The sequence below is a fragment of the Penicillium malachiteum genome, assembly GCF_028827825.1.
Source record: "Penicillium malachiteum strain IBT 17515 chromosome Unknown utg000002l:1.0-8849297.0:1.0-8852440.0, whole genome shotgun sequence".
Classification (NCBI taxonomy): Eukaryota; Fungi; Ascomycota; class Eurotiomycetes; order Eurotiales; family Aspergillaceae; genus Penicillium; species Penicillium malachiteum.
The window spans coordinates 6,264,118-6,289,473 of NW_026643095.1; the positions used below are offsets into that span (position 1 = coordinate 6,264,118).

At 46.8% G+C, this 25,356-nt stretch overlaps 11 protein-coding genes across 11 annotated transcripts; 6 read left to right on the forward strand and 5 right to left on the reverse strand.

The window, feature by feature from the left end:
* Window positions 1-497: 497 nt before the first annotated feature.
* Window positions 498-2,207, forward strand: trpE (anthranilate synthase TRP2; the record flags this gene model as incomplete). The annotated part of the gene is made up of 3 exons (XM_057088746.1): window positions 498-655; window positions 756-829; window positions 898-2,207. The coding sequence occupies 3 exons, from the start codon at window positions 498-500 to the stop codon at window positions 2,205-2,207; spliced, it is 1,542 nt and encodes a 513-aa protein (XP_056948575.1).
* A 179-nt stretch (window positions 2,208-2,386) lies between these two features.
* On the reverse strand, window positions 2,387-4,309 carry N7483_005310 (uncharacterized protein; the record flags this gene model as incomplete). The annotated part of the gene is made up of 1 exon (XM_057088747.1): window positions 2,387-4,309. One exon carries the CDS (start codon window positions 4,307-4,309, stop codon window positions 2,387-2,389), a length of 1,923 nt encoding a protein of 640 aa, XP_056948576.1.
* A 416-nt stretch (window positions 4,310-4,725) lies between these two features.
* Window positions 4,726-5,655, forward strand: N7483_005311 (isoflavone reductase family protein; the record flags this gene model as incomplete). The annotated part of the gene is made up of 1 exon (XM_057088748.1): window positions 4,726-5,655. The coding sequence occupies one exon, from the start codon at window positions 4,726-4,728 to the stop codon at window positions 5,653-5,655; it is 930 nt and encodes a 309-aa protein (XP_056948577.1).
* Window positions 5,656-6,245: 590 nt separating this feature from the next.
* Window positions 6,246-8,027, forward strand: N7483_005312 (hexokinase family protein; the record flags this gene model as incomplete). The annotated part of the gene is made up of 2 exons (XM_057088749.1): window positions 6,246-6,694; window positions 6,761-8,027. 2 exons carry the CDS (start codon window positions 6,246-6,248, stop codon window positions 8,025-8,027), a joined length of 1,716 nt encoding a protein of 571 aa, XP_056948578.1.
* An 851-nt stretch (window positions 8,028-8,878) lies between these two features.
* Window positions 8,879-9,622, forward strand: N7483_005313 (uncharacterized protein; the record flags this gene model as incomplete). Its single annotated transcript, XM_057088750.1, has 1 exon — window positions 8,879-9,622. One exon carries the CDS (start codon window positions 8,879-8,881, stop codon window positions 9,620-9,622), a length of 744 nt encoding a protein of 247 aa, XP_056948579.1.
* A 777-nt stretch (window positions 9,623-10,399) lies between these two features.
* N7483_005314 (uncharacterized protein) lies at window positions 10,400-10,849 on the reverse strand (the record flags this gene model as incomplete). Its single annotated transcript, XM_057088751.1, has 2 exons — window positions 10,400-10,572; window positions 10,630-10,849. 2 exons carry the CDS (start codon window positions 10,847-10,849, stop codon window positions 10,400-10,402), a joined length of 393 nt encoding a protein of 130 aa, XP_056948580.1.
* A 244-nt stretch (window positions 10,850-11,093) lies between these two features.
* On the forward strand, window positions 11,094-12,470 carry N7483_005315 (Nif3-like dinuclear metal center hexameric protein; the record flags this gene model as incomplete). Its single annotated transcript, XM_057088752.1, has 4 exons — window positions 11,094-11,155; window positions 11,223-11,266; window positions 11,342-11,467; window positions 11,593-12,470. The coding sequence occupies 4 exons, from the start codon at window positions 11,094-11,096 to the stop codon at window positions 12,468-12,470; spliced, it is 1,110 nt and encodes a 369-aa protein (XP_056948581.1).
* Window positions 12,471-12,633: 163 nt separating this feature from the next.
* N7483_005316 (N-acyl homoserine lactonase family protein) lies at window positions 12,634-13,721 on the reverse strand (the record flags this gene model as incomplete). Its single annotated transcript, XM_057088753.1, has 3 exons — window positions 12,634-13,242; window positions 13,318-13,465; window positions 13,522-13,721. The coding sequence occupies 3 exons, from the start codon at window positions 13,719-13,721 to the stop codon at window positions 12,634-12,636; spliced, it is 957 nt and encodes a 318-aa protein (XP_056948582.1).
* A 1,128-nt stretch (window positions 13,722-14,849) lies between these two features.
* On the reverse strand, window positions 14,850-16,915 carry N7483_005317 (epsin; the record flags this gene model as incomplete). Its single annotated transcript, XM_057088754.1, has 4 exons — window positions 14,850-16,222; window positions 16,295-16,515; window positions 16,589-16,658; window positions 16,843-16,915. The coding sequence occupies 4 exons, from the start codon at window positions 16,913-16,915 to the stop codon at window positions 14,850-14,852; spliced, it is 1,737 nt and encodes a 578-aa protein (XP_056948583.1).
* A 1,388-nt stretch (window positions 16,916-18,303) lies between these two features.
* N7483_005318 (Redoxin) lies at window positions 18,304-18,938 on the reverse strand (the record flags this gene model as incomplete). The annotated part of the gene is made up of 4 exons (XM_057088755.1): window positions 18,304-18,393; window positions 18,460-18,505; window positions 18,570-18,669; window positions 18,728-18,938. 4 exons carry the CDS (start codon window positions 18,936-18,938, stop codon window positions 18,304-18,306), a joined length of 447 nt encoding a protein of 148 aa, XP_056948584.1.
* A 2,841-nt stretch (window positions 18,939-21,779) lies between these two features.
* skn7 (uncharacterized protein) lies at window positions 21,780-24,161 on the forward strand (the record flags this gene model as incomplete). The annotated part of the gene is made up of 8 exons (XM_057088756.1): window positions 21,780-21,836; window positions 21,894-21,910; window positions 22,062-22,134; window positions 22,191-22,334; window positions 22,443-23,336; window positions 23,397-23,586; window positions 23,648-23,829; window positions 23,883-24,161. 8 exons carry the CDS (start codon window positions 21,780-21,782, stop codon window positions 24,159-24,161), a joined length of 1,836 nt encoding a protein of 611 aa, XP_056948585.1.
* Window positions 24,162-25,356: the final 1,195 nt, after the last annotated feature.

Here is a 25,356-nt window from a genome sequence, read left to right on the forward strand (position 1 = left end):
GCTCAATGGCGCCAGAATTGCAGATGTGGCTGGGGATCTGCAGCTTCCAGACGCAAAACACGCAGGGAATCCTGGTCGCTTATCGATAAACGATTATCAACTCCCCGCGCTTAACCCTTTTAGGATCCATGGTCTTTTTGTCTCTTTTGTATCTTTTGCACCTTTTGCATTCTCTTTAAGCCCTTGATACTCGATTTGAAGTACTCAATTATCATCCTTGAATATATTTGGTTGATCCTCAAAGCTACAAAAACCAATATAGATACTTGTTAGCACTATAGTCAGTCATACATACCTCCCCACGCGCACCCGAAGCCAAAGCCCCACAGCAAAGGCCATTTTTCCACCGCCAAATCCCTGTGTCATCGGGTCTCCAATCTTTGTCCGGACATTAAACAGCAAATCTCACAGACAATGGCACCTCCAGTATGTATGCCCCTGTGCGACTATAATTGTCATGCGACTGCCAATACCAGACTGCTAACGACATGTGCGCGATGACTCAGATCAACCCTGTCCCGTCCCTAGAGACGGCGCGAGAAGTAATTTCGCAGTCGAGAAACTCCCAATTCGCTCCCAACCTGTTGCCCGTGACTGCCTCGATTCCTGCGGATCTGTTGACTCCTACATTGGCATACTTGAAAATCGCTGAGAAGTAGGTGGTGCATTTCACAATGCGAACTAGCCAGCCCTGCCCCGCGTAGCGGGGGACATTTTGGACTAAGAAGGGCTAATTCGCCGATTGACTTATATAGTTCCCGATTGTCATTCTTGTACGAGAGCGCAGCGACGACAGAGACTATTGGAAGATACAGTTTTGTTGGTGCAGGTGGGTGTGATCATTGCGACGAGAGTTTCTATTCATCCGATCTTTTGACTCATCAAATTGCTTCTTAGACCCCCGGAAGGTGATCAAGACTGGTCCAGGCCATGGCCCCGAGGCTGACCCCCTGCCATACTTGGAGAAAGAACTCTCTCAATTCCGGGTTGCAACTGTCCCCGGGTTGGTCCTCCCCCCTCTGACCGCTGGAGCGATCGGATATGTTGGTTACGACTGTGTCCGATACTTTGAACCGAAGACTGCTCGCCCCATGAAGGATGTGCTGGGTGTACCGGAATCATTCTTCATGCTGTTCGATACTATTGTAGCATTCGACCACTTCTTCCAGGTTGTCAAGGTTATCACCTATGTTCCAATCCCTGCATCAGACGCCGATATCGAGCCTGCGTACCGCAAGGGCCAGGAGATTATTCAGAACACCATTGAGACTTTGCTGCAGGACCGCACACCGCTGCCTCCACAGGGTCATATCATTCAAAACCAGGAGTACACTTCTAATATCGGCCAAGAGGGCTATGAAAGCCATGTCAAGAAGCTGAAGGAGCACATTGGCAAGGGAGATATCTTCCAGACCGTCCCCTCACAACGTCTGTCTCGACCCACGTCTCTTCACCCTTACAACCTTTTCCGTCACCTCCGCACCGTCAACCCCTCCCCTTACTTGTTCTACATCGACTGCCAAGACTTCCAGCTCGTGGGAGCTAGCCCCGAGCTTCTTGTGAAGGAAGAACGCGGACGGATCATCACTCACCCCATTGCTGGTACCGTGAAGCGTGGTAAGACTCTGGAAGAGGACACCGCGCTGGCCGATGAGCTGCGTAGCAGTCTGAAGGACCGTGCCGAGCACGTCATGCTGGTGGATCTGGCCCGTAACGATGTGAACCGAGTATGTGACCCAATGAGCACCCAGGTTGACCGCCTGATGGTCGTGGAGAAGTTCTCGCACGTGCAACACCTTGTCTCACAGGTCTCCGGTGTCTTGCGTCCTGGCAAGACCCGCTTCGATGCTTTCCGCTCTATCTTTCCCGCAGGCACCGTATCCGGTGCACCCAAGATTCGCGCTATGCAGCTGATCGCCGAGCTGGAGGGTGAGAAGCGTGGTGTCTATGCCGGTGCTGTAGGATATTTCGGATACAACAGCGCCAACGCTGATGGCTCAAGCGAGGAACCTGGTGCCATGGATACTTGCATTGCTCTGCGAACAATGATGGTTAAGGATGGTGTTGCGTACCTGCAGGCTGGAGGTGGTATTGTCTTCGACTCCGACCCATATGATGAGTTCATTGAGACTATTAACAAGCTCGGTGCTAATATTGCTTGTATTCGTGGGGCGGAGGAGAAGTATCTCAGCATGGAGTCGAACTAGAGCATCTCATGGATATTTTTGTCATTGCAGCGATTTTGGGGGCCGGTTGAGGACAAAGAACAATTTCAATGATTTTACGCAATTTCCTTCTTTTTCTCTGGATCGTTCAATAAGTTTAGACCAATGTATATCTCGGCATGACTGGGTCGGATTCAGAATACTAGTACTACTTCTAAGTATCATTTCGAAACAAGCATCTTGAGCGCTATGCCAATATCTCCCAGAATCCCAATCGCTCGACCTTCCTCTTCCATCTCCCAAGGAACACATCCAGAAGCATCCATGCCAACGCGAATCAATCGAACTCCACTCGACGATTCGATGAGATCCTCATTCGGCCACCGTAACACACCGGGAGTATTTACCCCAACTCCCAACTCCAAGATAACTGTACCATTGAAGTCATCACTGCCAGTCTCCATACTGTGTTCAGTCCCACGATCCAGTTCATGGACTCGCTCCAGAAATCTTTTCCAGACTTTCTCCTGTGCATGAAATGGTGCAGGGTTGAAGTAGTTTCCACCACGCACACAGATCGTCACCTCTCCACCACAATAACGACACATCGGCACAAGTTCCTCATTCGTAAGACTTTGCGAGACAGGATCGATAAATGGTAACGTAGCCTTAAGAAAAGGCTCAGAAGCGAACACTGCATCAGCTCTACACTTCCTCAAACACTGCAAAAACGCATACTGACCCTGCGGAGTCGAGATATTCTCAGCAGGGAACCCATTCTTCACAAAGAATCCATCTGCATTTGTTGTGCGGATGTGGTACTTTGAAGATGAAGGTACAGCCGAGGCGGACGAGAATTCGTTCACGAGCTCATGTAAGAGTCCGTATATAGGTGAAACAGGCCATTTGCGGACCATATCAAGATGAAGGAAGTAGTATCCCCATTTTTGACATGGATTATCCCACCCGTTATACCCGAAAACATCGTATAACCTGTGCAGACCTTTCGCTTTGAAAGCAGGGAAATGTGACTGGAAGAGTGTAGTCGAGGTATAATCCAACCCCGCTGCAGCTGATAAGCCTGCACCCGCTGTAATGATAAGATGAGAAGCACCTGCAAGCCATTCGCGAGCTTTCAGAATTGGTACACTAGATATGGGAACTGCTGGAACGGGAACTGATGTGGGAGGGCTGGGTTGAACAAGGATAGCGTCTTCAGGAGCGAGTGAGGGGACCCGACCAGGTAAAGTCTCCAATAAACCTCGATAAAGAACCTCATCACTCTCGAGAAATGTATCAAAAATAACATCCGTGATGGAAGAAGTTGATCGATCTCGAAACCATGATACAACAGTCTCAACTGCAATGGTCGCAGCTGTGTCAGCAGGGAAAGCAAATAGTCCCGTGGAGATGCAGCAAAAGACAACGATTTTCTTTCCATTTGATGAAGGAGGCAAAGAATCTGCAGCATCAAGACAAGCTCTATAGCAAGAAGCGAGCTGAGCTCTGTGATGTGCTTGAGGTTTCTGTCTAGGACTTAGTTGTGGACCAACGGTGTGTAGAACCCATGGGGCGGGGAGGTTGAATCCAGGTGTTATTTTTGCAGAACCGACGGGTTCTCTGTATCCCTGTGAAACGATAACATCATGACAGGCGTCTCGAAGTTGGGGCCCAGCAGCGGAGTGAATGACATTATCGATGCATCGATGTTCAGGTTGGAAGCAGCCTTCAAGTTGAGTATTGGCGGCGTTGACGATTGCCGTTATATCGGTGAGTGTTGTGATATCGCCCTTCCAGATCGATAGATTCAGTGTAGACTTCTCGGGACTGGCTTCGTCATGACGAGTTATCGTTGTGCTAGGATTGATCGAATTGGCTGATGTGTGCAATTTGTGGTTATTGTGGTGTTTGATGACGGCTTCGATATGGGTGAGAGTGTCGGCAGGGATTTGAGGGACTGCGGGTCGTTGGCAAAGCATCTTTCGAACCGCCTCTAATTGAGACCATGTGTCTGCCTCTAAGATCCATTCAGAATCTTGTTGATGTGTGCAACTATGGCATGCTGAATTCTCATGTTTCTGGTTCTTGAGAAGGAAGTGAAGGGCTTCTTCAAGATGAGAAGACATTGGAAGCTCCGATCCCATGATGTATGATACTTGCGCTCTGTTTTATTTAGATCTTGGGTATTGGTCTTTTGAACGTAATTTTGTGAGGTAGAAGTGATTTTTCATGTTGATAAAAATGTTCAAATGTTCGATGCCTTGATCTATATAAGCAAAACCCTAAATTGATTGCAAACAGCGGACTTATTCCGCTCAATGTAATGTGATTGGATAATCTTAAGTTTGATTGATTTGCATTTGAAACAAACTCTTCTCTCAACCAATCAGCATTCAGAGACCGTGTTTGTTCAATTGAATAGTGACGTAGAACACTTGGCATGATTTGGAATATAAAGAGAATATTCAAATGTCGAACTTGAATCTGATCATATCAGCATTATAAAGAAAAATCAATTAGAGAAAGCTCTAATAGTCAGATTTTACCCTTGTTATCCATCATGGCCTCGAGTATCCGCCCTGTTGTGGCCATTGCCGGAGCTACGGGTCATTTGGGGCAGCATGTCACCTCAGCCTTTCTTTCCCCTCTGTTCCGTGATCAATTCTCAGAGATAATCCTCTTATCGCGAAAAGAGTCTTCGAAATCTGCGAACGAAAATAAAAAATATACCACACGAAAATACGATGACGCCAATCTCAAAGACGCACTTCAAGGAGTCGACATCCTCGTCGATACAATCGGACACTCAGGACACGCATTCAAGGCGAATCTCGCTCGTGCGCTTCCTCATACAAACGTCCGTATCTACTTCCCATCTGAGTTTGGAGCAGATCACTATGTGCACGATTTTTCGCACTCGGAGTGGGACCAGAAGAAGAAAAACCTAGCTTTAGCACAGGAGTTGAATCCCAGCATCAAGATCTGCCGAGTATTCTGTGGTCTCTTCCTAGAAGACAGCATCGGCCCATGGTTTGGATTCAACACAAAGAATGGGAAATATGAAAGTGTGGGATCTTCTCATTCACCGATCTCATTCACGGATCTTGGCGATGTTGGCAGGACAGTCGCTGCGCTGGCCGCTTTGCCGGAGACAAAAATCCCAGATACGGTTCATATAGCCGGAGACACACGCTCTTTTGTGGAAATAGCAGATATCATGCAAGCAGCTGGTGCTGGGCCTATCCAAGTGGGGGAAATTCCACTCCAGAAGTACAAGCAGGAGCAGACCTCGACAACTTCATGGGATCCTGCGAACTACCTGCGATTCTTGATGGGGGAGAATAAACTCAATCACACTTTCGATGCAATGGGAAACAATAATAGCTTGGTCAATCCTGAAGACCAACGTTGGAAATGGCGAACTTTGAACGACCTAGCGAAAGACACGAAGGGCCAGCCGTGGAGGGATTTCGAATGGCCTCCCAAATGAAAGATCAGCATGCACTAGTACTATGATTACCACCTAGGTAGGCGGTCAATTATTACATATCAAACGTTTAACGTCTTCAAAATCCCACCAGTCAAAATGTGCGTCTCGTAAGTCTTGGTTCTAAAAGCTGGAGGCACATTACAACTAGAGGCAATATCCACATGATCATGGTTCCAACACCTTTACACATATGTATACGCTGTTGTGATGTTAAATAAATATAAGCTAAATATTATTTTCTAGCATAAAAAATCATGCTTTTGTAAACTCATGAGAATTGTCCGCATGCTCAGGCCTGAAAGCTTCATCATTGTTCAATGGACGGTAGTACAGCAGCCTGGGCGCCTATTTACTAACCATGCTACTCTCCCTTCATTTCCCCGCTTATCTTTCATATTCCTCAACCTATCACACCTTTCAATATTTCACAACCATAAAAAAAGTAATGTAGATGGCTGGTCGTTCATGTTGACCGATGTGATTGTCACTGATTGGTCCCGCCATCCACGGCTAATAGTCAGACGAAATACGGATCATCAAAACATGCAACATGCCCAAGGCACTGCATCTGTCATCTTCATCCTACCACCATGGCTAGAACAGATCCTGAGCTTCAAACACTCCTACAACCATTCAATATCGAAATTGACCAGCTATACCGCTTGTCTTACCGTCTATCAGTCACGTATCGTGAACTGGCGGCGGGCTCCTCGGAACAGTTTTTCCCCACTGCCACCACTCGTCTACCTACTGGCCGTGAACAAGGACACTATTTAGCTGTCTATCTTGGTCTATTCTATCTCCGAGTGGCATTCATTGACTTGCTGGGCGAGGAGCAAGTAGGGAAACACTCACATGTTCGACGAACGCTAGAGAAAGCGTGGCCTATTGAGAATCGGCTGCGCCAAGACCAGGCGGACTCATTATTTGCATGGATTGGAGATTGTATCGCAGAAGTCATTCATGATGACCTAGCCAATTCCAAAGATGATGCTCCATCCGAGATTACTGCTGGAATCTCTTTTTGCTTCCCTATCAAGTGTGTATCATCATCCCTTGCCCTCGCTAGTTTAAGTCATAACTGAAAGACTAACATCGCTGATAGGCAAACGCTCCTCAATGAGGCTATTCTGATGCCCACAGGCAAAGGGTTCACTCTAAAATCTTCTTTGAATCTTCGGCAGGCCTTGCTTGATGGGTATGAGTGTCATACAAGACGCTCAGATGAAGATCCAGACGAGATTCCCGCCAAGCGACAGAAGAAGTATTGTCTCCCTAAATTAAAACTTACCGTCATGACTAACGACACGATCTCAACTTTTGCATCTCTCGCTTACTCGATTCGAGTTTTACCCAACACGCGGGTCGTGATGGGCCTCATTGTTGGCGCCGGTTGCAATTCAGCAGTACCCATGAAATTGACAGACCTCCAAGAAGCGAAAATTCGACATATTCGAGAGAAAGAGCCAGATGCCGAGGATACCATTGTCTCAACTGAGTGGACACTCCGAGGCTCAAGCGGACCTATTCAAGAGCTGAAGATTGTGAATAAATGGGATTCGGAACTCGATGCGCACTGCAACCGACCTGGTTTCCAGCCATTGGAATATATGGTTGGAGGTCGGTATATTGGAGAGCTAGTGCGAATAATTTGTTATGATTGGTTTCACAGCACAAAGGCAATGCCTCGCTCCTCCTTACCTTTAAAGTTGGTGGAAGAGTACACTCTGAGCACAGAGTTTTTGTCCTTGGTAGTGGCACCCAGTTACTCTGATGAATACCTCGCAAAAGAGTTATCGCAAGAGCTTCCAGCGCCAGAATCCAGTGAATGGAAATGGACTGCGCAGTATGCGGGTCATCTACGGTCGATTGCAGCCGCTGTACAGAATCGAGCTGCTGCGCTAATTGCCGCTGCGACTGTCGGCCTTCTCGCCTGCACACGCGAGATCCAACTTCAAGATACCGGAAATCCTTGTTCAACAGAGGATCCATCAAATAAATTCCAGTCAACGTCAAAACGCGAGACAGAAGTGCCTGAATTCGGATCTTCAATACCAGGCTGGCAAAAGGGACCCGAGGAGCTTGTTGTGGCGGTATCTGGAGGTGTTATACAACACTACCCTCATTATAAACAGACCATTCAGCGATACATTGATCGATTGGTGATAAAGGCAGGACCACAGAGTGAAGGGAAAAGTATCTTCCTTCGAGAAGCAAGTGATGGTGGTATAATAGGCGTGGGAGTTCTTGCGGGTACCGTCGCAGGAGAGATACAGGGCATCGTCGGCTCTACAATGGAAGAGCAGGAAAAGTCGGAAGAGAATTTGCAGGAAAGCTGTAAAGATACGAAATACTCTTCATGTATGTACTGAGATAGTGAATATGAAAATTCCCTCTAATATTGAAGACTCTCTAGTCTTTTTTACCTGTATTTCCGGGTTCTTCAGACGCAAGTTTATCTCAAGGCCTAGTATTTTTGAGACCGAAGAGTATTGATTAGGGTGTGAGAAGACCTCACATGCATGTTCTCAAAGATGATGAAATGATGAAACTTTGGATTTTCTATTCATAGCCCCCGAGGTCTACAGGGACAGTATTATCTTTGTATCATATATAGGATTAAATGCATTTAGTCTAACACTCGGGTTGATATACTATTTTAAGTAAATCTAGATAAATCTCTCCACTTTATCATTGTTCTCAGTTGTCTCTTATTATAGAATCGGCGTTAATGACTTGGCTGCCCTCTAGACAATGATTCCTCGTGGTGATCTTTATTCACTGGAAATAGACTACAAGGGTATCAATTTGAACTTTGGAAGATACAATGGCACAATGACACAATGAATCAATGTTCTCCATTCAAATGTTGCTAAATCAGTGTTTGATCTTGAAACGCATTGTGATAGACAAGAGAGATTATTATACTCCATTGTTTTCCAAGGTTAGATGTTATTGATACTATATTCTTATTCATTATTGACCGAAAATCCTTCCAGATATCTTTGTCTGATCCATTTTATTTTGTTACAATGTGGGGACTCATATATGGCCTTCACTGACACTGCTGGCAAGCATAAATACGTGCTTGATGTCCAATTCCTTAAGCATCCATCAACCAGATACAACAACAGAAGACAACAAGATCAGACCTCAGTCAGTATCCAGGATTTGACATCTCTTACATTGAACAGAACTCAGATAACTACTTCAGCTTGTCAAAATGGATTGTATCTGTGGCTTGCTTCCCTGTGTGTGTTCTGATGAACTTGCAGATTCTGGAAGCCCTGAATATATTGACGGTCCTGCTGCACCCAGCTGGCTACAACCTCGAGGAGCTCGGGTAGTTCGATGGATTGAAACCCCCAATGCACCTAACTGCCCTATTCGACGAACCTCGCTTACTTTTGAACAGATCATGCGCGTAGATCCTATATTTACTCGAGATGATGGTGTTTATCCACAGGGCGTGGAGCGATTCCTCTGCATCCCGGAGGACCGCGAGTGGCCCCCACATAACTATACAGCTTTGACCTTACGATACGATGGCTTTCTCTGTATGGGACATGTCCAAGCTGGTAACGGTCATCTGGTTATTGACAATATACATCGTGCGCGTGACAGCCGCGTCCGCATGTCCGAGGTTGTGGTGGCCCTTTACAATAGTGTGTCACCCATTGAGAACCTGCGACATGTTTCTGTTTCATTCGTTATCGAGGAACAGACTTGTAATTTTATCACTAAGGATCTGTACAGTGCATGGCCAACCCAGGAGACTCGAACCTGGCAACATGGCACTCCAGAATACTTTCAACTTATGGGCACTCGTATTGGACGAACCGTAGCCTACATTGTTCTGAGTGGCCTTCAGCGCGGATCTCGTCGGATTTCCCGTGTAAAGGTTTATAGTTGTGGCGATGGAGATGATACTGTGAATCTTCGGTTCGATATCGAGCCTCTTAACTAGACTTTGGGGCTCTTGATACTGTCAGTATCGACTCATTCCAGGGTTCAATAACCTAATTCGACTCGCCCATCGTCGGATTCGACCAGATACATATTAGATTGATGATGGACACGGACAAATGTACAACTGGTCAGGTTCAAGTTAGACTGCTGTCATTGTTTAATGTCATTTACCATTTGGAGTTCATAGATTCAACATTGAATAAACTACATGCAATGATTTCGTTCAGATGTTTGAATTACCCTCTAGTATGTAGCTCAATTATACCTAGATTTTAATCTTACCCTCATAGTCTAGTCCCATAAGATTATTCATGGCTCTCGAGGTCATATTTTTGATTGAGATTTCTTTCCAGTCAGTATCCATTTCAATCAATCAATTGATCTTAAATTTAGATGGACCTTTAACTTTGGAATACTTACTTAATTCGAACATTTTTGTACTGAAGGCTACCTGTAGCACGCCCGAGGGCACTATAGAGTATGGCGAAAATGCTCCAAATATGATCTACATAACCTTAGAATGTCATAGCCTGGGTATATAATTTTTTTGAGATAAGTCAATGGACATTAAGTTCTATCGTACACACAAATCCTGATAGCAGGCATCCCTGCCCACTATCCTAAGGTATCATCAGAAGTTTGGAAGAATTCTTGTAAGAAGAAATGAGAAAGTGCATAGTCTCAGGCTATGAATGAGCGCCCACTGGAATTCCAGTCTAGGCGTTGAATCTCCTTTCATATCGAGTACTGCAGTTGTCTCGCAGATGAATGCAGTTTACTGCTGGCGTGCCTGCCACTGCTCGGGGGTGTAGCACTTAGGGGTCCAGGCATGAATGGCAGCAATCTCAGCCTTGAGGACAGAGTTAACGAGACGGTGACGTGCAAGCATGTTCTTGCTCTCAAACTGCGGGGAAACGATCACGGCTTGGAAAGCTTGGCCGCAGCCGCCTGCACAAAGAATTCATTAATATATGCTGGAAGTATCTCAAAGCGCAAAGTCCTCACCTGACAGGTCTTCAATCTCCACATGTTGCGCCTGCAGTTGCTCAATCAGCTTGAGCTTGAGCGACTCTGCAGTAACACCCGAGGTATCGGCCATGGCAGCGTTGACAGCGGCGAAGGAACGTGCGGAGAGAGAGAACGAAGCGCTGTGAGCGGGTAGGGGACGGAGAAGGTAACGACAACCTCTGCTCAGGACAGTGAGGGAAGAGGCGCGGGAGAACATTAAGCACGATGGGAGTCAAGAATAAGTTGTCAAGCTCTCCAGTTGGAACGCGAATTGATGAGGTTCGTCTGTATTACAAATTCGGCCATTGTGGCTGGTGCACAAGCACGTGAAGATAGCGCCTCCGATAACGTCACTGATACTGTTTCCACATAGAATCTTCCTTTATATCTTGGACCTTTGAAGGCATTGAGCTGCAAAGTCCATGAATTCTTTACGCTTAGGCCTACGATACTATTCCAACATGTCATCTACTCCTGCATGCTCACCCTTTACCAGAGCGGTGGTTAGCTCTATGAGAAAGCTGTGCGTTTCCCAGGGTTCAAGCTCCCCGCAATTCTCCTGGAGCTTTCTGTTGACCCGCTATACACAGATACCCTGAGGCATTGGCTGATAAAAGCTTTGATAATACTGGGTGTAAGTCGATATTACATATCTATATTCTTGTTTATGAACTTTGTTGCAAGAAGCTAATCATTCGTTCTGTTCCAGTACTTTTGGAAGCTCCCTTTGAACCATCACGTCGCCAGAAGAACTCGGTGCTGCTGGCCATTGACCTGACCACAGCAGTGGCGGATGAGGCAATTCGGCGCCAGGATTCAACCATTGTTGCATACCGTATGTCTACAGCATGAATCCTTCATTCGATTCCCACCACTGCTTGTTTCATCAAGAATCCCTCCCTTGGAAATCACAAGACCTATTATCGTTATACTCATAGACTTGAGCTAATCGTGTCCCAGACCCAATCATTTTCCGTGGTCTCAAGTCAATTACTCTAGATGATACCCAGCAAAGATCTCTGCTACGACTAGCCCAGCATGGAATCAGCGTCTACTCCCCTCATACCGCCGTTGACACCGTCCCGGGCGGCATGGCCGACTGGCTCTGTGACGTTGTTACCGGTACATTCAAGTCAGACGCCCCAAAGCGCACGCTGAAGACTTGTGACTCGAAGCTCTATTCCGAACCCACTTACCCCCATGCCGAATTCGTTCCGACTGCTGCATCAGCCATCGCTTCCCAGCAAATACCTCATTCCCGATCTACCATTCACCCTTCGCCGCCAGCCTCTATCCCAGAGGGCTTCGAGTCTGCTGGTGCAGGTCGCCTAGTTACATTCAACGAGCCCCAGCCCCTTACCGTGCTGATTGATCATATCGCCGGTGGTGTCGGTCTTCCGGGCGGCATCCCTATCGCCACTCCCCAAGGAAAGTCTATCAACGACATCAAAATCCGTACAGTTGGCATGTGTCCCGGATCTGGATCTGGTGTGCTCCTTCGTGGCAGTCAAATCCCCGATCTTCTATTCACCGGTGAAATGAGCCATCACGAGGCTCTTGCAGCCACAGAAAAGGGATCCGTCGTTATCTCGTTGGCTCACTCGAACTCCGAGCGTGGATACCTGCGTGCAGTCATGCAAAATCAGCTTCTCCGCGAGATTTCACAGACTTGGCAGGAGGAGAGAAAGGCCGTTCTCCAGGCAATCCAAGATAACGCTAAGCAGGGTGGAGCAGCTACTACTTCCTCATCTGAGGAAGTGTACCAAGATGCCAGTGTTGAAGTCTCCGTTAGCGAGGCTGATCGTGATCCATACGGTATCATGGTTTGGCGAAACTAGATACATTATGGCGTAGAAGAACAAAATTCCGACCTTAAAGAAACGATTCATAAAAGAATCTTTGCATTTCCAACCCCGCAAGTAGTATACATCTTCTCAGGTAGAATCAATATGCTTCCCTTAAGGACAAACTAGATGCAAGATGTGAAATTGAAAGATTTCTTTACTCAAAAAAGCTCTTCTCAGCCATCAACGCCCCCGCAACCTCACAATCATGTCCGAAAATCAATCTAGCCCCAAAAAGCCTCTGCAACCGCCTTATCATATTCAAACTCCGATACCAAGCATTATGGTCCCTGGCCAGACCCCCATGCGGATGTCCCAACTCATAATTCTCCACCACATGAAACTGATCCGTCGTCCAAATAAACGTCCCATCCTTCTCGAGATTTACCTGCATAATACACAATCCAGGCGTATGTCCCGGCGAGTGATGTAAGATAATCCCTTGAAAGAGATCCAGTTGGGACTCCGTGAACGTTTTCCAGTTGAGTCGCTCTAGAGACATGTAGTGCCCTAGATAAACGCCTAGGTCGGCACCTGTGCCAACAGCCCAACAGGCGTGTTTGAATTCTTCTTCATGTACCCAGATTGGGATATTAGTGTCCATGAAGTGCTCGAGGCCTCCGGCATGGTCGAGGTGGAGATGGCCTATTACCACGGCTTTGACGTCTTTGATGTCATGGCCTGATGCTTTTATTGCAGCTGGGAGTTTGTGTTCTTCTTTGTACTCGACTCGGGGGAAGACATCTGTTACAGGTGCTGGCCATTTCTATATGGAGTAAGTATAGGTGAAATACATACTATCCACGAGTCCTCATCTTGGGGGGGAAGATTGGCAACGTACAACATTGATATCCTCTGCACAACCGGTTTCATAGAGAATGAGTCCTACACCGGGGTACTCAATCAGAGCTGAAAGAAGAATTAATCGACGACGTTTATGTTCCGGGTTCGGATTGCTAAGTGTGCTCGCGTTGACACCTCGAAGAAGCCTATATAAGATAAGTCCAGAACCAGAATCAGACCAGCTTCAAATGTCTATACGAACCATGATTCATCTGCTTCGAGTGTTCCTAGGTTTAAAATGTACATCTTTGTCCCCGGTGGACAGTTAAATGACGGGATAGCCGCGGATGCGAGCGTAGGGACATGGTTTGTAGCTGCCATTTCGAAAATAGTGAAGTAGAACGCACTCAGATGCAAGTTTTGTATGTCTCCAAGGTTGAAGAGAGGAGAGATCAAAGTCATTTGAGATGAATTGTATCAGACATGACAGATACTCGCACGAAGACCGAGCCCCTCACGGATCAAACCCCGAGGTGCATAAGGATTCCTCAGTTGCGGTTGGACAGGCAGATTCTTCCTTGTGGACTCTGGGGAGTTATATGGAGTTAAGAGCCATGGTGTATCCAAAGCAGTGGTATTTCAAATCTTTTTTAAGTCAAGTTTACACTCCGAACATTTGAACTATCTCAAGTCATACAATGTGTTTTCAGACAGAATCACTGCTAGCAGTCTTTATATAGATATCTCAGAAAGAATTATGAAATCTTCTGAGGTTACAATTCCAAACCTTCTCTCCAGTTGTGCCACGTAAAAAGGCTTGGACTGAATCGTATGACATTATTCAAATACCCCGCATCCGAGTCCATAAATGATCGAAGTCTCGCTAAGTTACCAAGTTACCAAATACTGATAGAGTTGGTACAAAGAGGCTTTGGAGTGGTTTTACCATATTCAAATGTTTTGGTTAATCTCCAGCCTCAACTAAAAGAGCTATAGGCAAGGATGATGCAGATTAGATCTGATAAGCCAAGCATATGCAAGCTGCAAGATGCACATCCAACCAAGGACTGTAAAGCAGAAGATGGGCTAGATCAGTCCCAAAGGACCTAATAAAACACTTTTTACGAATAGTGGATCGAAATGCAGACAAAAAGAAAATATCATGAAAACTTTGTGAAGTGAAAAGGATATCCTAACGACAAAAACAGTAAACAAATGAGAAACGGTGTACGGAGGAAAGAGAAAAAGAGGAAAAGATGACACGCGGATGGGAATGGATATCTGGGCTCCAAGGGAAAGAGAGGGCATGAATATAGTGCCGAGAAATCCCCGGTCCTGATAAAAAATCGGCTCCACAGTTCAATTGCTCTTGCCATGCATTTCTCCACCACATGTGGGGGAAAAGAAAGGGGCATAGTGGTATGAAGATAAATCAAGAGGGAGTGGGGAGGGGAAGAGCAATGGAATCAAAGAATTGGCAGGCCACAAATGTTGAGAAGTTGTAAGAAAGAAAAATATGAGTGAAGGAGGGGGGGAGTGGTATCAGCAGGGTCCGTGGTCATAAGAATTGCCGGGATAAAAGACTTGAGATTACAGGTCAATCAAACTGCCACCATGCTGCGATTGCTGCTGAGCTCCCCAGGGGTTGCTATTGGATTGCTGCTGCTGCACAAAGCCTGTTTGCTGAGGCACTCCTGTATAATGTTGGCCAAAGAAGGGGTTGCCAGCGGTCTGGTTGGCATGAAGACGGTCCAATCCTTGACCAGCAGAGTTGACGAAAGTGCCAGGTGCAGTGTGTTGGGCAGGAATACGGAGATCTCCAACGTTTCCGAATGTATCCTGACCCTCGCCCGAAGCAAGAAGCGCGTTCAGACGGGCGTGGTGAGGGTCTAATGCCTGAGGAGGAGTACTCCTGGGTGGCTGTGGAGCTTGGAAGTTGGAGATAGGGTTAGGCTGGGCCTGTTGAGAGAACTGAGTAATCGGGTTGTTAAACTTGGTTGTGGCGCGGTCCTCTGCAAGGGTGTTGAGAGATGGCGGTCCCGTTGATTGTTGTGGGTTTGTAAACTGGGGTTGAGTGCGTTGAGCGAATGGATTGTTCGAGCCGGTTGCCATAGGCTTGAGCGCATCGGCGGGTTGGTTCGATGCCCATGGGTTGTTGGTTCCCGCAGATAGGTAGTTCTCCTGGCCTTGTTGCTGCTGCTGGTGTTGCTGATGTTGCTGCTGTGAGAAGGCGTCGTTGGAACCATATGGATTAGTGTTGGGGAATGCAGTATGCTGGGCTTGGAGGGCCGCCTGGGGCTGCAGGAAGTTGTTCTGAGGCTGCTGTCCGTAAGGGTTCTGGTCGAAAGCTGAGGGCTGCTGGTAGCCATTTGCGTAAGGGTTTACACCAGTGGCTTGCTGTTGGAATCCGGTGGGCTGCTGTTGGAATCCGGTGGGCTGCTGTTGGAATCCAGTGGGTTGCGCATATTGATTGTTCAAATAACCGGTAGTCATTGGCTGCTGCACATTGATCGGGTTACCAAACCAGTCAACAGCACCTTGCTGTTGGTAGCCTTGGTTGTAGCCAGTGGGCTGGACCTGGGCTGGGGTATCATCAAAGAGCGCATGCGCATTGTTCTCCTCCAACTCCCGCTTGCGAAGTTCCTCTTCTTCCCTGCTAAGCTGGATAGCCTTGGCCAAGTCCTCGTCCTCGTGGCTATTCGCAGAATCCTTGGCCCGTCGTCGGCGTTCCTCCTCGGCTTCGGCCTTGCTAGCCTCAATGGCTAGTCGGTACTCGGTATCGTCCTCATCGTCACCCTGGCGTCTTCTTCGCTCTCGGCGGGGAGGCTCGTTTCCAAAACCACTACCTTGACCCTCATCCAATCCACTCACTCGAGTCTTCCAAAGTTTGCGGTCGGATCGTTCGCTGCGTAGGCGATCCTCGTCCAGAACCAGGGCAGTAAGTTCCTTCGCGGCCACACGAACTGCGCGAAAAAAAAGTTGAATTTAGTAACTGAACTTGTTCACAATCGTAGACGGTGGAGAATATGGCGTACCATTCTGGCCCACATCACGGCCTTCTTCGTCAACATACTGGAACTCGCGCAGGGTCTTGATGATGTAGACATTCTTCCGAGCCCAAGTGACCACCAATTCTGAACCCTCATGCAAACAGTAGTCCAATACCTTCAATGACTTGAGCACATGGCGCCAGTTCTTGCCCTTATCATTGAGACGCTTATCGATCATGTCCATGATCTCGTAGAACTCGTTCGGACTGAGACGGAGATAAGGTCAGCTTGCAATGATTCCTAAGTAATCAGACGTGATCAGGCTATCGAGAAACCTACCTCCCGAAAGTCATGGACGCAATCTCCGACATGTCGGTTCCTGTGGGACCCCATGGATCGTTACTGGTAGCTAGAAGATAGAGTTGTCAGCATGGCATGACATGTACACCCAGAGAGCGCGCGGTGATGGCCAGCCCCTGGGAAGATCGGCTTAAGCGCGCAATATCAACCCCGCGGCCAGCCAATGTCTCGCAATTCCATTATGTTCGCGATGGTCTCTTCTGAGCATTCAGTGGCGAAGAAGCCAGACATACCATTTCGGACCTTGACCTGCACGGAGGAGTACCCCTTTGTGACGTTCTTGACGCTGCGCACGACCTTGGACATGATGCCGGTATATCCGCGACGATTGACAAATGAAAGAGAGGAAGGTAAAGTGGTCGAGGTAGTGAAACTTGATCAGAAGGGTCGGGGAATTAGGTCTGGAGCGGCGGTGTCTTGCCAAGCTCTCACAGCCCACTTGGTCTCAAGACTCTGGATAGCGGCCCAAGGTGTTCAGGGTGAGTTCGGCGATTCGACGATTGGTATAAGGGTTCGCTTTTCACGACAGAACAGAAGAAGACAATATAGGCTCACAGAAGAAAATATGTTTACCTGAAGAGTAGAGAAGGAGAGATGCGGAAGAGGGGACAGTGGCTGGAACGGGGGAAACTGTCTTGGCAATGACGAAGCACAGTCAGTGGAGATTAGGACTTTTAAGGGACCACTCTTCATACAAGGGTATGTCAATAAGAATTTTAAGATGACAATTAATAGGATTGTGTCCACGGGTCATATGAATTCATTTGCGATTATCGTTTATGCATACGTACCACACTCTGTTCATGCTTAAATGGCTGCCTAAGTGAACCCGACGTGGCTCTTGCTACAAATGTGGCAGTGATCCCAACTTATGTACTTCATACAACAAACCGGATGAAACAGGCTCTACAAAGCAAAACCTTTATATCAGGGATTGAATCAATATTGCAGGGATTTGCTCTTTGAATTTTCATTCATTCGCGTCTCAATAAGTGGATCAAAAACGGTGCTGGAATGGACAAGCTTGTTATATGTATGAATCCTATCCTAATTTGAGGCCCTTTCAAATTAAGAAGCACATAGGGACAGAGAATAACCAGCAAGCAGAATATGCACTTCAGACTCTTGCAAGTGAAAAGATAGAGGCATTATAGAAGCAAGTATTTTCATTGAAGAGATCCAACCAACTTGAACTATCGAAACAGGAGTATATTTTGGAACTTACTACAGAAACACACTGTAGATCAGGAGACTCCCTTCAGATTCAAGACAGAATCACCTATTTAGGAGTCTTTTCACTATTCCGACGTTGATCTGAGTCGCTTCAACAATGTTTACTCTTACACATACTCAGTTCTAAGGTTACTCGTACGGCATGGCTCCATTTGACGGGACGTCCTGCATGAGATCTTGTATTTTGATGCGTCTCATCCTTAATACTATATATGCAAGGAGACTTGGAGCTCCGAAGTGCCCACCTGCCATTCGTAAGTCTAATTAGTCATTGCTCTAGTTGAGCACCTTCTCGGCGGCGGAGACTAAATTCAGCCCAGGTTAGTGACAAGGTCTTTTTTGAACAGATTGAAGGTGGAAAGAAGAGAACTCCATTCAACTCACCATTGAGACCGGCATTGTCAGGCTCAACAAAAGTCTCAGTCACCTTACCATCCTCGACCAGCAGCGCGTAACGCTTGCTACGGATGTTGCCCAAAAATGGAGGTGCTGTCGAAGGTCAAGTCAAGGGCCTCGTTGAACTGACCGGTGGGGTCACCCAAGAAGCGAATCTATAGAATTATCAGTTAATTATTCCTTTGGGCTATTGTGTCAATTCAGGTCGGTTCAGCACTTACGCCGCTCTTGCCGCTGGGGTCAAGGGACTCAGCCCAAGCCTTGGTACTGTCGTATCGAGACGCGTTAGTGAGGCGATCGCGCGTATCACATTGTTTATGGCTATTCTTACACGAAGGGATCGTTGACAGCGACAACGAAGACCTGACCGGCGTTCTGGAGCTTGGGGTGGTTGATGTAGCCGGGAACGTGAGTGCTTGAGCAGGCAGGGCCTACAAATAGTCAGTAAACACGTTAAGTTCCAGCGATATTGTCCAATGGATGACCTACTGAAAGCAGCGGGGACACCAACGATGACACCCTTGCCCTTGCTGCCGAATTCCTTGGCCAGGTTGACCTTGTTTCCGGGGGAGTTCTCAACCAGGACGTTCAAGTCGGGGATCGCATCGCCCTTCTGCACGAATGCGGGCGCGGTCTGGTGGAAGAACGCGGCCTGGGTGCGCACGCGGGGCAGGTTGGTAAGACGACGAGCGGCGAACATGGTGAAGGTATGAGAAGGATGAATCGTGGACAAGATTGTAGAGGTTCTGAAACTCAAGGGTCAAAAGTTGTGAGGGGAGCTTCGGAGATTTCGTCATGGTCTCGGGGCCCGCTTCGCGCCGCCGATCTTCATTCGCGCTGGAAACACGCCAATTTCTGATTAATTCTAGTGTGAATGGCAACTTGAATAAAATATTTGAAAATTAAGATCAGCTATCATTTTTTTAGATGTATGGGCTGGAATGAATTAAGGAATAAGCACTTGAATTGGATCACTGGCAGTTCCAAGATTTGAGGTCCCAACTTGAGTGCTGATATAATGTAGTAGGAGCAGTCCACGGGTACTAGTAGTAGTAGTAGTAGTAGTAGTAGGCACAGTACGGAGTAGAATATCATAGACATTCAACCTCCAAGTTGGAAATGTTCAATGATGGCACAGACCTTGAAATCCTCCAGATGTCTGCTAGTAGATCTTCAAGCCACGATATTCTTATATAGTGCGTATTACTAGTACTATGTAGTTTCCATAGAACATTATCTTATCATGTAGATGAATTGACAGAGAATAAACTTGGGACTAAAACTGCGTCAACTGGTGGAAGCATGAGTAATCTACATCATTGCCAAACACATGTGCAGCGCCTAGACACTATCTAACTGATTAGAGCTGCTACATATTAATGGGCCCGTGACCCAACATCTAAATTGCGATTGGATGCGATATATGCAGTAATTGAGGGTCCTCTCGTACGCTACTGTCGCTTGGAGGAGCCCTCCACATCCGCGGAGCCCCGGGCGAGATCAGGTAGTAATACTTCCCTCTACTATTTGTATACATATTTTCATCTGAAATGATCACTTGATGGTTGTGGGCCAACCAAGAAAACAAGCAAACGCCTATAGGTATAATAGCCTACTATATTAATCAATGGTGGAATCTCCATATGCAAGGTACCCCATCAAACATACTAATAAGGCCCTTGTAGGTACCTATACTCAGAACTACTAAGCAACCTCAAGCCCCTTGAGACATGCATGGTACACATCGCGACGTAGAACTACCGATAAATAGCTGGATTCATCCGATATTTATATGCATGTGAGGTATGACGTCGGAACTTCATTCTTGTGTGATACTGCAGGGTAGAGAATTATAAAGCCAGCGGAAGGAGGCGTCGGCGCCGAGCTGCACGACCGTTGAAGTCCACCATTGGAAACCCCCATTGGGAAGTCCACGTTTAGATGCTCCAGATATCCCAATGAAGGCCCCAGATTCAATTCGAATCTTGGATTAAGTGGAAGATGTCTCAGAAAGTGATGACGTATTGATATAAACAAGAGTAACTTCAGATGCTAATCGGTTCAAATGCTCTGGGAGGAACAGCCTCGAGAGTCAGAGATAAGTACTACATAGTAATAGAATAATTTGTATAGATGAATATGAACATTTGAAAATATTTATATCAAGTTTAAATATGCATATGGCCATTCACCTGGGCAGGAACAGTGCCAGTGGTTCAGATCAGTGACCTGATTGACTTATTGCTTATTGGATGAAATAAAAGATTCTATGGAGTCTGAATAGTACTCAGATCCGTAGATCCCCGTTACCTTGGGCTCTTATACTGATATTTAGATGCTTAATGTAATCCCTGGATAACCATCATTATGTAAATTCCAAATAATCCTAGTAAACTGATAACTCCAATTTGGAATCCAACATGCGTACCTACATAAGGTGGAGTACTAAGTCGACTGTACATAAATGGACTGTGCAAAGCTACCTCCACTTTCACCTGAAACCCTCTTCACCGCTATAACCTTCAATACCCACGAATATTGACAAGGCTGGGATGAGATTGAAACATTTGAACTTGAAAGACTTCAATTGTCTTGAATGGTTCATTGAAATCTTACAACCTACTCTTTAAAGAGAATAACTCCGAATTCTTCCAAGGATCCCGAGACGGAGGAGAATGAACCGGTCCGCCATGCATATGGTTCAAGTCTTTGGTGCATATTGGAGCCCGATGAATAATCTTCTCTCAAAATTTTTATGGTCGTCATCCTGATTTTTCCAGATTTTCAAAATTCTTGAACGGTGGAAACAATGAGTTGTACGCGTGTGGGAACCACGCCTTCGTGGCCCACTAGGGTCCCAAGAACTGTCGGTGGAGTATTAAGATTCTCCAGTTTCAACGTCTCAGGGCTTCAGTAATTTTGGTCTTACTGAGTACATGTTTTTTTTGTTCTCTTTTCGTTTTCTTCTCTGTTTTTGATTGAAATGATCTACCGTATAAGGTACCTACGATAACACCCCAATGCATGGCCCCCTCCATCTCGTGCGCACTGACATCTCCATGCATTTGGTAATTATGGAGTGCATTGTCGCCCTGGGGAGTACTAGAGGAATGTTGGAGTTGTATCAGTAACTAAAGTTCAATTTTGATGAGTTTCGAGTTCAAAGAGATCGAAGAATAAAAATAATAAAGAGGCTTTAGAAAAAAGAAATATTAAAAATAATTTATATATATAAATATCTGTATTATAACCTTGGGAATTGATATACATGATCTTCATATAATGAATTCCTATATATGATTTTTACATGTACCACGGCGTACCTGCGCAGTAACTTTGGTACATGGCTCTACCGCCAAACCTCTGGGCGGTACCCGTTTCTGCGTTCTGCTTTCTTTTCAAAATCCCTCCTTCTTCTTTCTTTGTCGAGGTCTTTTTGGTGCATTGATTTGCATATTCTTCCTACTCTCTTTAATATATCTCGGCAGATCAGCCCCAGTTTGCTGTTCGTTCGACCGGTCGCGACCCGGTTAGCCCCCCCATGGATGGCCCAGGCCAGACCTCGAATGCCGCCCCCGCGGGCAACTCCAGCGATTTCGTGAGTTTCATCGCCAGTGTTGAAGAGTTGCAAAATTTACTGATCCCTCATGTCTAGGTGCGCAAACTGTATAAGTAAGTTTTACTGGATGGGGCGACTCTATCTTCTTGCTTTCCCCCCTTCCCTTTTTTTCTGTGCTTTTTCTTTTTCTCTGCCCCCTCTCGGCAAAAAATCGGTCGATTTGCACGATGCGCCAACAAACTCGCGATCTAACTATTTTATCAGAATGCTGGAGGACCCCTCATATGCGTCCATTGTGCGCTGGGGCGATGAAGGGGACAGCTTTGTGGTTTTAGAGGTAAATGCGCCCGTGGCGTGGTCAACGGTCGCACCGTGTAGCTAACAGGGTACCAGTGCGAGAAATTTACAAAGACTATCCTACCGAAGCACTTCAAGCATAGCAATTTCGCCAGTTTTGTGCGCCAACTCAACAAATACGATTTCCACAAAGTCCGCCAGAACAACGAGGAGAATGGTCAATCGCCATACGGTCAAAATGTACGTCCATCCCGATCCATGAAGCAGGGGGAAGAGGAGTGGAGACAAAAAAAAGAAAGGAAAAAAGGCAAAGGGAACCCCCATACTAATGATAACGGGCATAAACAGGCTTGGGAATTTAAACACCCAGAATTTCGAGCCAACAGCAAGGAATCTCTCGATAATATTCGCCGGAAAGCACCTGCTCCCCGAAAACAAACCCAACCCACCGATGACTCCGTTCCCACCCAACAGATCGATCTGCTGAACCAGCAGATCCTCGCCCAGCAACAACAGATCCAACACCTTTCCGATCGCTATGCGCAACTTAGTGTGGACCATCAACTTATGTTGCAGGAGGTCATGCGGGTACAGAAGACAGTGTTGAATCATGAGAATGTCATTCATCAGGTGATGAATTACTTACTCTCAGTCGATGCACGGCAACGTCGGGATAGTAAGGCTGTTGGGTTCCAAGGACAAGGCTCGAATATGAGTCCCATGCAGGTGGGCGCAGTAGATGATGAGCCATCATCACCATTACAGCAAGCCTCGAAGTTGCTCAACGACATGAATGCCGAGATCCAATTCAACCTTGCCAACATGGATGCAGCCAACGATCCCCAAAAGGCAGCAGGCGCCGCTCCTGTTGCTACACCCACCATGGATGCATCGCGGAATGGAATGGTTCGACCAGCAACCACTGCGCCTCCGAACCCTGCGATGGTCTACCCTAAGATGGGTGGCGACCTGGAACAGGTTGTTTACCCAGTGGGAGCTACCAATGGTATCGACCCCATGTATAGTGAACACATCAACAACGTCCCATACCCGATGCCTACCAAGACCGAGGTCGATACTGCGGAGGTCCGCCGGCAGCAACCTGACAATCGGAAAAAGAGTACGAACGTCGATCCCGGCTGGATGCGCAGCCCACGGATCTTGTTGGTAGAGGACGATGCGACATGTCGGCAGATTGGCGGCAAATTCTTATACTCATTCTCCTGTGTGATTGACACTGCGGTATGTTTGGGATTCTTTGTTTACCGAATTCTGTCTACAGGTTACTAATGATCCATGTAGTTCGATGGTTTGGAGGCTGTGAACAAGATGCAGGGTGGAACCAAGTACGATCTGATTCTAATGGATATCATCATGCCAAATCTGGACGGTGTATCGGCCTGTCACTTAATCCGCCAATTCGACCAAACCCCCATCATTGCGATGACTTCGAATATCCGCAGTGATGACATTCAATTATACTATCAACATGGTAAGAGATGCAATACGTCCAGTTATAACTCGATAGAATGCCCAACTGACGCTCTTCTTAGGCATGAATGATGTCTTGCCTAAACCATTCACCCGCAAGAGTCTTCTCGATATGCTGGAGACTCATCTCACCCACCTCAAGACTATCCCCCAAAGTATTGAAGGCCCTCCAGCTCCCGTGGCCGTGACAATGGCGGCGGCTCAGACATCAGCCACTCAATCGATCAAAGAAGACAGTTCCCCGGTCAATCTCCCGCGACATCCATGAACAACTGGCAATCCCCTGGCCAATTCCAGGGGATGCAAGCAGTTCCACCAAACATGCCTCCCATCCAAGGGCAATATGTTCCAGCGGCGGCAGCACCTCCAACAGCATATGCTGTTGATCCGAATGGCGTCCAGTTTCCCGCTCCGCCAGTAGCAGTGCCATCTACAGGAGCTCCGATTCGTCCCCAGCATCGCCGACAAATGTCAGAGATGTCCAGTGCTGCCGAGAACCAGAATATGGCGAAACGACAGCGCATGTACACTCAACCCCAGCCGATGATGGCAGTACAGGCCGGTCGACCTGGTTAAACCTGCTCATTACCATCTGGCCATCATCTTTTTTTTTACGCCTACGCACGCATACAACACGCACATTCTCTCCCACACTCACTATCTCCTTTCGCTTTACTCATCATCCTCTTCATCCTATCCGCCTGTCTATTTCACTCACGATTCCCCACTGTCTATAACGAGGTTTCCAAATCGTACATTGCGCTTTTCCGGACGTTTGAGTCGGTCACGGTCATCTTACCCTTTCTACAGGTCATGGCGTTTCTTTGCAGGCTCTCTTTGATAACCTGGGTGGCGAAATGTGCTCTCTCACACGTGTCTGATTTTATTGATTTTGATTTTGATTTTTTTTGGAAAACATTGACCCATCCTTCAATGGAACCAGATGGGAAAGGATGAAAGATTTTTTTCAAGGTTTTCAATACCTTACCCTTGTTTCGACAGGTACATATTTATATTACATATTTTTTTTATTTCCTGCCAGATGATTCCACGGCTTGGGTTTCCTTGTTGATATTTCCTCCGAGCATACACCTGTTTTACAGGTCCCAGGATTGCGTAGGCAGGGGTATGAATGGTTGGACCCATGTATGGGACAACGGATCTTCTCTTATGTACTCATCATCAATTATCAACAATCCAACGGTCCACTCATCTTGGTTCCCGTTCAGGAAGGTCATCATGCCCCATACCTCCACCCGTCCCGGCCCTCAACCTTCTCTTCCAAGGTTGTTCCCATACTTGTCCACTTTGGTATGCATGCCTTGCCACTTTTGTCCGATAATGCACTTGGGCCGAGAACCTTAACCTAACCTTGGAATTCGAGAGAGGTACATGTAGGGTCAAGGCGGACATACTTGAACAGAGATACTAGGAATCAGTCTCTTGGTCCGATCCTTCATTTCCGAGACATGTCTGGGTATGTAGGTTAAAAACTTCAGGGCTGCAAAGAGACATCTGAATAATACGAATAGAATCCAAAACCTCTCAGCGCTGAATGCGCATCAATGTCTCTTCCCTTCTGCAAATGTGGAACAAATCTCATATCAAAATCAAACACTGTCCGTATAGACAACGCACAGGTCAGCCCAGTAAGTTAAAAGCAGCATCACATCCGAAACAAGGCGATCAGAACCTTAGATCTCTCAGTACATCAGTGAAAGTACTCTGGAAAGACGAATAAGGTACTCACCTGACGCGCCGTAATCACGAA